Genomic DNA, 12,250 nt, shown 5'->3' on the forward strand with positions numbered 1-12,250 from the left:
TCCCCGAGGCCCCGGATGGGGGGCTGGAGCCTAGGAGCCTGGCCCTCCGACGCCTGCCCCGGAGGCCACGCCACCCGCCGTCCTGGCTTGCCCACGTGGCCAGGAGGGCTGACTGACCTGGCCGGGGGACTTGGTTCCCACCACAGACCAGCGTGGCCCCTTCCTTCACGCCGCGCTGGCAATACTCCACCAGCTTCCGCAGGTGGGCCTCGTGGTTCTGTGGCCCGTGGGTGGTGTCCCGGTTGAGGGGGCTGCCGATCTTCATCTTCCCCACCTCCTCCACCTGCAAAGGTCCTCCCCGTCAGGGTCGCCTGGGGGCCGTGGTTTCTGACCAGTCGCCGGCTGACCCGCCTCCCACGTATCCCTTTTCAGAGACCAGCCGCTGGCCCCTGAACAAAGTCCACATGCAGGGCTCTGACTCCTGGGACCACATTCTGGTTCCAAACCTGCCTTCCAGGCTGAAGCCCCCAGTGCACCCTCCGTGCAAGGAGACCTGGGCCTGGTGCCGGGGGCTGGGATGACGCAGACGTGCAGGCAGGTGGGAGTGAGGGGGGGCGCGGGGGCAGCACAGGGCGCCCCTGCACCCGACCTCCCAGTCGGAGGAGCTGCAGCCCACGGGCGGAGGGAAACAAGACAACGACGCCCCGTGACAAGGTGGGCAGACGACGCGGCGTGCAGGGGATGCACCTGGACTCCCCCCTGCCCGGCCCCACGTCTGCCCTCCTGGGCTGCACAGGGAGGGCCCCGCCCGAACACGGGCCCTGCTGCTCACATCAGGGGAGCTGCGGGGCTGCCGTTTCTTGCCCAAATAATAAAAACCAGGGAAGACTTGTCACAGCGCCCCCGACCAGGTGGATGGTGCCTGGCCCGGCCCTGGCTCTGCCCGCCAAGGCCCTGTACCCAGTGAGTGGGCAGTGCCCAGGCCCTGAGGCACAACTTACCACCCTCTGCACAAACTGGTCGTGAATCGAGTCCTCTACAAAGAGCCGGCCGGCGGCGATGCAGTTCTCGCCTTTGTTGAAGAAGACAGAGCTCATTCCCTTCGCAGAAGAGGTGACAGGGCTGGGTTACAACCCCCGGGCGTCAGCCCCCAGCCCCCACTGGGCCCAGGCGCCCCCTGATCGGGAAGGGGAAGAAGGCAGGTGTCCTGACCTCCTGCGGCCGCCCAGGCTCGCGGGCACTGGGCACCATCCCCAGAGAGGAGAGGCCACAGGGGAACAAGCGGGAAGTGAGGCCGCTGGGGGACCAGACCAGCGAGGGGAGCACGAAGCGCGTGCAGTGGGGGAGCCTGGACACCCGCAGGCTGGGCGGGCTCCCGGGCGTGACGGGGCTCAGGGCTGCGCTCCCGGAGCTGAGCCTGGAGGCGGGGTCTGCGCCCGGCAGCAGGCGGCAGGGGTGGGCCTCTCGGGAGGCGGGGTCTGCGCCCTGCAGCAGGCGGCAGGGGTGGGCCTCTCGGGAGGGATGGTGCCTGCCCAGGCCCGAGTCCCGGATAAACGTCCTCCGAGGCCCCAGGGCGCCTGCTCTTTGGACCTGGGGAGTCGGGGGGGGGGGCAGTGGGGGGGGGTGGGAGGGGGGGGGAGCCAGTCAGGCTCGGCTCTCCTGGAAGAAGCTGGGACGGCACTGCCCAGAGACACAGACAGGCCTCCGGCCTGGCAGCATCGGCCTCTGCTCGGCCGCCAAGACCCTGGGGCCGACAGTCCCTCGGTCTCCCCTCTAATGAGGCTGAACCCCTTCCACGCGGTGCTGGGCTCACGTCCTCCTCTGGGGCACAGCAGCACCTGGATGGGGTGGGGGGTGTCTGGGCACCTGGCTGAGTGTGGCCTGACCGGCTTGCTCCCACTGGTGTGCAGAGGTGTGATGACGACAGTGACAGTGTCAGGACAACTGACCCACAGCACCTGCCACGTGGTCCACGCCCTTCAGACGTAACAGCTGAATCCCGTATTCCCATCCTCCCCATCGTCCCGGTGAGGGTGCAAGGCCCAGAAAGGCTAAGTGACTTGCCCGACGCTGCCCAGCGAGTCCATGGCGGCGCTGGGCAAGTGTGGGCAAGCCACAGCAGGGGTGGCCGCTGCCAGCAGGGTCCCGCCCAAGTGCCCAGGGTTCTGCTTGCTTCTCTGTGGGACAGGAAACTTGGCCGTGCTGATTTCAGAACAGACGGAACCCTGGTTCACGTTTCCCCATCCTTGCAGCTGACTGCAGTTACCCCTGCAGTTGTGAAACTTCTTGGGGGTCTGTTCTGTAGGTACATGCCACTCCTTGTCCCCAAGGCCCCTTCCTTCCTTCTCTGCGGTCCAGGCTGACTGTGCGTCTGCCCGTGGACCCTGAGCCCCGGCCCCCGCCCCCCACGGCCCTTACCATCTGCACGGCCTTGCGGAGGTCGCAGTCAGCAAAGATGATGAGGGGAGACTTCCCGCCCAGCTCCAGGGAGACCTTCTTCACGTTGCTCACGGCACAGCTGAAGGGAACAGAGAGTAGGCTAGCTGGGTCCCCAGAGCCCGGGACACGGGGTGGCGGGGGGAGCGCCAGGTGAGGGACGAGGGCAGCTCCAGAGAACGCTTCACTCAAAAGGACGGCGGAGGGTCCGGGCTGGGGGGAGCCCTGTGTGACCCAGGCCGCGCCTTCTCCCGTCACTCTCGCCTCGTCCCCTCACTTCCTCTGGCTCCCTGCCGCCTTCCCAGCCCAGCAGCCCAGCCCAGCCGTGCCCCAGGCCTTGCTCTCACGGGCGCCCCCGCACCCCTCCCCTTGCAGACGGTCCTCCGGCTCAGCCTCGCTGCCTCAGGCCTGACCCCAAGAGGAGGCCACACAGAGCCACTGCGATGGGCGCCCGTGTGGTGCCCGTTCAAGAAGGGGGACATGGCGCCCACCTCAGGGCTGAGGGGTACAGAGAGGCCTGTGGGAGCCAGGGCGGGGGCAGGGCTGCAGCTTTAATCCCCGTGGAGATGCCCCGCCACAGCTGGACCGTCCTGGGACGTCCCATGCGTGACCCTCGGGGCACAGCAGTCGTGGCGGTCAGGTGTCCTCAGAGGAAGGGCTTGGAGACCCTGCAGGTCAGAATGCTCAGCAGCCCCCAGCTCCTCTCCCTTTGCACCTGTCACTCAAAGTGCAGACGTCTGCCCAGACCTCACCCCAGAAATTCAGCTGCACTGGGGGGGTTCAGGCGCCCTGCGAGGCCCGGGGCAGCCAGAGCTGCAGCTGCTGCCCTGGGGTCCGGCCCCATCGACCTCTCCAAGCTCGGCAGCAGCACGGACCAGAACCACCGACATGCAAACTCCCTTCACGGGACTGGGGGAAACAGGCCTGGAAGGGTCAGAGCGCGGCCCACGTCGTGTCATAAATCAGCGACACGACCCAGCGGGTTCGAGGCCGAAGTCCAGGCACCAAGCCGGGAGCGGGCCCTCGGCCAGCGCTGGTCAGCAGGAGAGGGCAAACGCCTCCCATACCAGCCGCAGGACATGGTAATTTTTGTTTAGTGGCCACATTAAAAGCAAGCTCAAAAGAAATCAGTGAAATTAACTCTATGTAATTTAACCCCATTAATAATAATAATGTCATTTCAACTGGTAACCTATATAGAAATTGCCGCGATGCTCTACTTTGTGCTAAGTTTCCGAGATCCGTGTCCCTCGTGCTCACAGCTCATCTCAATCCCGAGCAGCTCCATCCCCAGCAGCCGCGCTTGCTCACAGTGACGTCCCGCCCCTCGCTGGTCCCGTCCCGCTGCACCGGCCTGACCGAGGGCTAGTCAGACTCATGGAACCAGGGTCTGCAGTGGCCCCATCCTGTGACAGCCACAGGCTCGGGCTCACACACAGCACTGTCCACTTCACACCAGAGGCCATCGGTCCCACAGTGCTGGCCCCTCCACTCACTCCAACCGCCTACCTTTTCATGATATGCTTCCCCACCTCGGTGGAGCCCGTGAACGCGATTTTCCGCACGTCGGGGTGGTCCGAGAGTCTCTGGCCGACCACTGAGCCTGGGGGAGGGAGGAGTGGGCGGGGGATAAGCATGGCCACGGTGCCAGGGCGAGACAGGGGTCTGGCCACCCTCCTCCACCCATGGCCAGAGCTTGGGCCCCACGAGCCAGGGCCTCAGCACCCCGGGCTCACCGCGCCTTGCTCCCTGGTGTGGGCGGAACTGTGTCTCCCCAAATTCACATGCTGCAGTCCTGACCCCTGACCTCAGATGTGACTGTACTGGATGTAGAGTCTTTAAACGGGTGATTGAATTAAATGAGGTCATTAGGGTGGCCTTAAACCAATACGACCCGTGTCCTTATGAGAAGAGGAGACAAGGACACACACACACAGAGACACAGATGACCATGTGGGGACGCAGAGAGAAGGGTGAGGGCCACCAACCAGTACTCATTACCCCTCCTGTGGGGATGCCTGGACTCCTGGCCGCCCCACATTCCACGACCCCCCACGCCATGCCAGGCCTGCAGGGACCCTTCCCAACATGGCCAGTGCCTACTGACCCTCCTGGACCTGCAGGGACCCCCCCCAACATGGCCAGTGCCTACTGACCCTCCTGGACCTGCAGGGACCCCCCCCAACATGGCCAGTGCCTACTGACCCTCCTGAACCTGCAGGGACCCCCCCCAACATGGCCAGTGCCTACTGACCCTCCTGGACCTGCAGGGACCCCCCCCCCAACATGGCCAGTGCCTACTGACCCTCCTGGACCTGCAGGGACCCCCCCCCAACATGGCCAGTGCCTACTGACCCTCCTGGACCTGCAGGGACCCCCCCCAACATGGCCAGTGCCTACTGACCCTCCTGGACCTGCAGGGACCCCCCCCCAACATGGCCAGTGCCTACTGACCCTCCTGGACCTGCAGGGAACCCCCCCACATGGCCACTGCCTACTGACCCTCCTGGACCTGCAGGGACCCTTCCCAACATGGCCACTGTCTACTGACCCTCCTGGACCTGCAGGGACCCTTCCCAACATGGCCACTGTCTACTGACCCTCCCGGACCTGCAGGGACCCTTCCCAACATGGCCAGTGCCTACTGACCCTCCTGGACCTGCAGGGACCCTGCCCAACATGGCCACTGCCTACTGACCCTCCCGGACCTGCAGGGAACCTGCCCAACGTGGCCAGAGCCTACTGACCCTCCTGGACCTGCAGGGACCCTTCCCAACATGGCCACTGCCTACTGACCCTCCCGGACCTGCAGGGACCCTGCCCAACGTGGCCAGTGCCTACTGACCCTCCCGGACCTGCAGGGACCCTGCCCAACATGGCCAGTCCCTACTGACCCTCCCGGACCTGCAGGGACCCCCCCCCAACATGGCCAGTGTCTACTGACCCTCCTGGACCTGCAGGGACCCCCCCACATGGCCAGTGCCTACTGACCCTCCTGGACCTGCAGGGACCCCCCCCCCAACATGGCCAGTGCCTACTGACCCTCCTGGACCTGCAGGGACCCCCCCCAACATGGCCAGTGCCTACTGACCCTCCTGGACCTGCAGGGACACTTCCCAACATGGCCAGTGCCTACTGAGCCTCCTGGACCTGCAGGGACCCCCCCCAACATGGCCAGTGCCTACTGACCCTCCCGGACCTGCAGGGACACTTCCCAACATGGCCAGTGCCTACTGACCCTCCTGGACCTGCAGGGACCCTCCCCAATGTGGCCACTGCCTACTGACCCTCCTGGACCTGCAGGGACCCTCCCCAATGTGGCCAGTGCCCACTGAGCCTCCCGGGCTGCTGTGCAATGAGACCTCAGGGTCACCTCTGCGCAGACTTCACGCGAGGCCCCTGCTGACGTCCCTCTCCTCCTCTGGCTGGTCTCCTCCTCTCCTACTCCACTCCCGCTTCCCTGACTGCCCTTCCTCCACCTCCTTGCGCCCCACTTCCCTCTCCCCACTCTTACAACACCCAGTGCCTCTGGCTGCACTCTGGGCCCCCTTCTCTTCTCAATTCACGGTCTCCTCGGTCACCTCACCCCGGCTCACCTCTTCAAATGCCATCTGCAGGCCCATCATCCTCTAAATCTCTGTCTCAAGCCCAGCTTCCCTGCATTCAGACCCATCTATCACTCCTTGGCCTGCTCGTCACCTCCACTTGGATGCCTTACAGCCTCTCAAACTCAGCGTGTTTGAAACTGAACTCCTAAGCTTCCCCAGACCTGCTCCCCCCCCCACCCCCGTGTTCTCCATTTCAGTCAGCAACCTCTCTGGGCAGCCAGCCGTTCAAGCCAACCGTCAGTGTCCACACCTGCCCTCCCCCCACCCTCCACTAACCAGCCAGTCCTGGGGCTCCTCCACCCGACCCAGTCCCCCCATCGCCATTGTCCCCCTGCCTCCACGCCTGTAGAACTGCCTGTGCCCAGCGGCACCAGTGAAGGTCTGGTTCGGAAGGTTCGGAGTAGGACACTTGCATTCTCTCTATATAGTTAAGGCTCCATACGTGATTCTGACGCTAATTTCATTCCCCCACTAATGTTTTAAAAAATCACTGCCTTGGGGAGAAAATATTTGCAAAAGATGTATCTGATAATGGATTATTATCCAAAATACGCAAATAACTCAACAATAAGGAAACAAACAACCTAATTAAAAAATGGGTGAAATATCTGAAAAGACACCTCACCAAAGAAGATATTCATATGGCAAATAAGCACATGGAAAGATGCTCAACATCATATGTTATCAGGAAAATTTAAATTAAAACAACAATGAGACACCACTACACATCCACAGAATGGCCAAAATCCAGAACCTTAACAACACAAAATGCCAGCAACGATGTGGAGCCACGGGAACTCTCGTCATCACAAGAATGGTGTAGTCATTTTGGGCAGTTCCTCACAAAACTAAACGCACTATTACCATATGATCTGGCAATCGTGCTCCTTGGTGTTTACCGGCAGGAGTAAAAAACTTATGTCTACATAAAACCCTGCATAGGGGGTTGGATACAGACATGCACAGGAAAAATGCCATGGAAAGGTCAATTTATTCGTAACTGCCAAAACTTGGAAGCAACCAAGACGTCCTTCAGTAGCTGATGGATAAATAAACTGTGGTCCTTCCAGACAGCGGAATGTTATTCAGCTCTAAAAAGGAAAGAGCCACCAAGCCAGGGAAAGACACGAAGGAAGCTTAAATGCATATTACTAAGTGAAAGAAGCCAACCTGAAAAAGCTACATACTTGATGATGATGACTAAATGATATTCTGGACAAGGCAAAACTCTGGAGACAGTTAATAGATCAGCGGTTGCCAGGGTTTGCAGGGGAGGGAGAAATGAATGGGATTTTTCCTCGTCCACAGAGGATTCTTAGGGCAGTGAATCCATTCCATCTGATACTACAGTGTTGGGTAAATGTTGTTTTACACTCGTCACAGAATGTACAACAGCAAGAGTGAATTTTCATGTCAACTATGGACTTTGGGTGATGATGACATGCCAGTGTAGGTTTGTCAACCGTAACAAATGTGGGACGTTCTGAGGGAGACAGGGCATGTATGGGAATCTCTATACTTTCCATTCGATTCTTCTGTGAACCTAAAACTGCTCTGAAAAATCAAGTCTATTTAATAATAATAATAATATCACTGTTTTAGGCTATCCAAGAAATATTTATAAGAAAGTATCATATACTAGGTCACAAAGAAATTCTCCATTTTAGAAAGCAGAATTTTTACAGGCTATTATGGGTTGGATTGTGTCCCACCCAAATTCATATGTTGATATCCTAACACCCAGTACCACAGAATGTAATTTTATTTGGGAATAAGGTAGGTCGTTGTTGGGACAATGGTGTCCTTATAAAAGAGGAAACTTGGGTACAGACATGCACAGGAAAAATGCCATGTAAAGGTCAAGTCACAGGTCAGGGTGATGCCCTACAAGCTGGAAGAGGCAAGGAAAGGTCCTCCCCCAGAGCCTTTAGCGGGAGCACAGAACTGCCGACACCTGGATCTCGGATTTCTAGCCTCCAGACCTGCGAGACAATACATCCCTGTTGTTTAAGCCCCCGGGCTTGGGGTACTTTGTTATGGCAGCCCTAGAAAACTAATACACAGGCTGAATTCTCTAATTATGACATAGTAAAGCTAGAAATATTAGAACAGAATTATAGGGGGAAAAAGACACCTGGAAAAAAAAATCTCTTTTTACTTAGCGGGTCAGAGAGGATACCAAAATTACAATGACATATTTTTTAAGAATAATAAAAACATAAACACAATGTATTCAAAAGGTATGAGGTGAGAGTCACCACCAAAGGCCAGTATGAGGGGCCCTATCGATAACTTCTCAGGGAAACAACCAAAACTGGTGAAAACCGTTAAAAAAACAACAATTTAAAGTCTCTGTGAATTTTCCTAAGGGCAGACAGCAAGTGAAGAGGCATTTATTCAGGAGAGTCTGTGGCACCTGAGCCGTGAACCACTCTCCCCTCTCCTCCAGCCTAAGCGGGTGTGGTCAGGAATGCAGACCAGGATGTGGCACCTCTCCGGGAGGGGAGGCCGGCAGTGGTTCTCATCTCCTCCAACCCTGAGTTTCAGAGGCTAAATTCTTTGTGAGTATGGCTCCCACCTGCCCTTCTTGTAAGGTGACGGCTCTTTCCCAGGTGTGGCAGGCTGAGTCTCCCGGGACCTCGTCCACCTGGTCCCATCTCCTGCAGGGGGCCCAGCGCCTGAGGCCGTGGCTCAGAGATTTTGGCCCGGGAAGAGGCTTTCTGTAAAAACAGAGCGCTCCAAAACACTCCCCAGAGGAACTGACTTTATTTGAAACTGTATGAGGAAGTTCAATCCTAAGGACATTCTCAAAAACACTGGAGATTTTGGGGGTGAACAGTTAAGAGGAGGCTGGTAGCGCTATGGCAGCAATAAGACAAACCACAGGTCATTTAGTTTACCAGAGAGAACCAGGGAAGAGCCCTTCCGAGTAAGAACAAACCTCAAGGGCTGAGCAAAGAGACAGGAATTTAATCAGATCAGACTGCGCAGCAGTTTATGCCCCAGGGTATTGTTGAAAACAACAAAGCAGCCAGCCTGCAGTGAGCGGAGCTGAGCAGCTGGTGTGATAACGACAGAGGCAGACAGATGAGCAGACCGGGAGAGGAAGGGGCCCCTGTACACCCGCTGCCACTGGGAGGCTGCACAGCCCACAGCTGTGCTCTCTGGGGGGCGACCTCACTGGCTGCACACTGCAGGGGAAGGAGACGTCTCTGAAACCGTCCAACAAGTCACTGAACAAATAAACAAGAAAATGGTGAACACAAGCTCTGGAGAGGGGACGGGGGACAAGTACCCAGAGGTGGTATGATGTGTTACCTAAAATATCTAGTTTTTAACAAAAAAATTATGAGGCATGCAAAGAAACCGTAGAATGTGACCCATCACAGGAAAAAAAGAGCAGGCAATACAAACTGACATTGAGAGGACCCAGATGTCACACTTAACAAAGACTTCAGGGCAGCGGTTATAAAGACGTTCAAAGAACTGAACAAAACCACAACTAAAGGCAGCTGTGATACGATGTCTCATCAAACAGAGAATATCAAGAAAGAACAAATAAAAAAAGAACCAGGAGCTAAAAAAGTACAACTGAAATGAAAACTCAGTAAAGGAGCTCGACAGTAGGTTTGAACTGGCAGAAGAAAGAATCAGTAAACTTGAAGACTAATGGAGATTATGCAATCTAAAGAACAGCGAGAAAAAGAATGAAGAAGAGTGAAGAGAGCCTCATAGAAAAGTGGGACAGCAGTAAGAACATCAATATACTCATAATGGAAGTGCCAGAAGGCATGCAGAAAGAGAAAACCACAGAAAAAAATATTAGAATGAATAATGGCTAGAAACTTCCCAAATTTGATGAAAGACATTACTCTATGCATCCATGAAGCGGAATGAATTCCACATCAAATAACCACAAAGAGAACCACACCCAGATGTATCATAGTAAAAATGCTGGAAAACAAGGACAGAGAAAACTTTGAAAGCAGCAAGAGAAAAATGACTTGTAAATAAGAGAACTATAAGATCAATAGCTGACTCATCAGAAACAGCAGAGGCCAGAGGGCAGTGGGATGATACAATCAAAGTGCTGAGAGAACAGAACTGTCACCAAGAACCTTACATTCAGCAAAACTATCTTTCAAAAAATGAAGGCAAAATAAAACATTTCCGGATAAACAAAAACGTAGAAAATTTGTTGCTAGTAGACCCACCTATGAAAAGTACTTCAGGAAAACAAGTGACCTAGATGGTAATTCACATCCATAGAAAAAAACATAGGACACCAGTAAAGGTGATTATATAATTATAAAAGACAGGGTAAATGCACATTTCCTTTCCTTTCTTAACTGATAATTCCCAAGTTTTGTAGTTTATTCCAGAGCACACACACACGTACAGAAAATGGAAAACATCTGCGGAGGCATTTGAACGCAAAACCCTTCCAGGTACAGCTCTCCCCCATCGCAGGGCGGCGTCCTCCGCCTCCAGGCAGGCCTCCCCACTGTTACCCTGCCCACCAGGGCACACCACGTAGCAGGCCGTTTTGACCAAATGCACCTCCTGCCCCCGACCACGGCCCTTACCGGATCCTGGCAGGATGTTGATCACGCCCTTGGGAATGCCAGCCTTCAAGGTCAGCTCTGCCAACTTCAAGGCTGTGAGTGGGGTCACCTGAGGAGGCAGGACAGGAGGGAAGTGGGCTCCGCCTTCCGCTGCTGGCGGCCGTCCCCTGCCCTCGACACCCCACAAGCCAGCAGCCGCTCCTCTTCTGGAGGAAAAGGGGTAACTTTCCTCATCTGGTTCGGTGGTCCACGCCCCACCCACCGCTGGGCCTCAGGCTGAGAGGTGCATCTGTGGGTGCCCAGACTTTGTGGGGGCTGGGGGAGTGGGGCCTTCCAGGGACAATTGCTTTGACCTCTCAGCATGCCCCCACGCTAAAGGGGGAGGTTAAGGGTCACCTCAGGGGTTAGTAAGCAGATGTACGCAAATTACTGGGAAATTTGTTATGCATGTTAAAATGCCTGAGGAGTGCCTAACTCAGGGTAGACACTATAAGCCAGTATCATTTTGCTGGTTTTTACTATGTTAATACCCTTGAGGCCAAATCGCCCCACAGGAGCTGAGTGAGACCCCCTGGGCCCACCGCCCCAGCATCTGACCTTCAGCTCCTAACTGAACCCTCCAAAGTACAGATGAGGGTCCGAGGCTCGTGGGGTGACCTCACCGCAGGGCACCCTGCTCAGGCCCCTCAGCCTGCATGAGGGACCCCGTCACATGGCTACTCTGAGAGGGGCCTGGGTGGTGGACACATAGAAGCTTCCCCAGGATGTCTGGGCCCTGAAGCACCAGCTCTAACAGCAGACACCCAGGGCTCGGGGCCCGGATCCTGGTTCCCGGGGCCGCGCAAGGGGGCTGAGCTGGCGCCTGTGAAAGACCGCCAACCACTCACCAAGCAGCTGCACGCGCAGCCCGGCTAGCCTGACTCGGCCCCGCGGCCCCAACAACACCAGATCCGCCCGAGGCCGCCTCCGCCCCGTGCGCCGGCCCACGAGGGCCGCCCTCACCCGCAGGGCCCTCCTCCTTGCCCGTCGCCCCTCGCAGGTGCCACCCGCCCTCCAAGCCCTCAGGCCCCGCCAGGGCGTGCCCGCACCCACCTGGGCAGGCTTGATCACCACTGTGTTCCCCGCGGCCAGGCAGGCGGCCGTCTTCCAGGACAGCATCATCAAGGGGTAGTTCCAGGGGATGACGATGCCACAGACCCTGTCGGACGAGGGAAGCAGGCCTTCGTCTCTCCGCTCGGCTGGGTCCCGTGTGGACCTGCCACCGCCGCCTCTCCACCCCAGGGCCAGGCTCCCGATGCGGCGCCAATGGCCCCGCAGAGGGACCGCTGACACCTGCCTTCCCAGGCCCTGATGGGGCAGTATGTCCAGTCTGGCGGTAGCCCCTCTTCCCAGCAGGGTGTGATGGCAGGGGACACCGCACAGCTTCTGATGGGACACAGTCTAGGGACACAGTTGGGTACGGGCAGCACCAGGAGATGGGGCGGTGACAGCAGGCAGGGGCTGGGAGACAGTCAGGGGTCACAGGGGTGGCCGGGGGGACGCGGGAGAGAATCAGGGGTCATATGTGTGGACCAGGAGGATTTGAGACAGGGTCAAGGGTCCCACAGGTGGCTGTGGCTGAGGGTCCTCCTGGGCATCAGGCCAGGGTCGGTGCCGAGGAGACAAGAAGGACACAGTCAGTCTGGGGACCTGACAAAGCCT

At 57.4% G+C, this 12,250-nt stretch overlaps 1 protein-coding gene across 1 annotated transcript in view; it reads right to left on the minus strand.

Moving 5' to 3' along the window:
* The window catches only part of ALDH1L1 (aldehyde dehydrogenase 1 family member L1), a 47,957-nt gene that overhangs the window by 4,111 nt on the left and 31,596 nt on the right, over window positions 1-12,250 (minus strand). Inside the window, exons 15-20 of the mRNA XM_036869056.1 lie at window positions 11,642-11,747; window positions 10,571-10,658; window positions 3,886-3,979; window positions 2,359-2,458; window positions 942-1,040; window positions 118-283 (exon numbers count right to left, since the gene is read on the minus strand). Of these exons, the coding sequence (XP_036724951.1) occupies window positions 118-283; window positions 942-1,040; window positions 2,359-2,458; window positions 3,886-3,979; window positions 10,571-10,658; window positions 11,642-11,747 (653 nt within the window). The remainder of the gene's footprint in view (window positions 1-117; window positions 284-941; window positions 1,041-2,358; window positions 2,459-3,885; window positions 3,980-10,570; window positions 10,659-11,641; window positions 11,748-12,250) is intronic.

The sequence above is a fragment of the Balaenoptera musculus genome, chromosome 11 (genome assembly GCF_009873245.2).
Source record: "Balaenoptera musculus isolate JJ_BM4_2016_0621 chromosome 11, mBalMus1.pri.v3, whole genome shotgun sequence".
Lineage (NCBI taxonomy): Eukaryota > Metazoa > Chordata > Mammalia > Artiodactyla > Balaenopteridae > Balaenoptera > Balaenoptera musculus.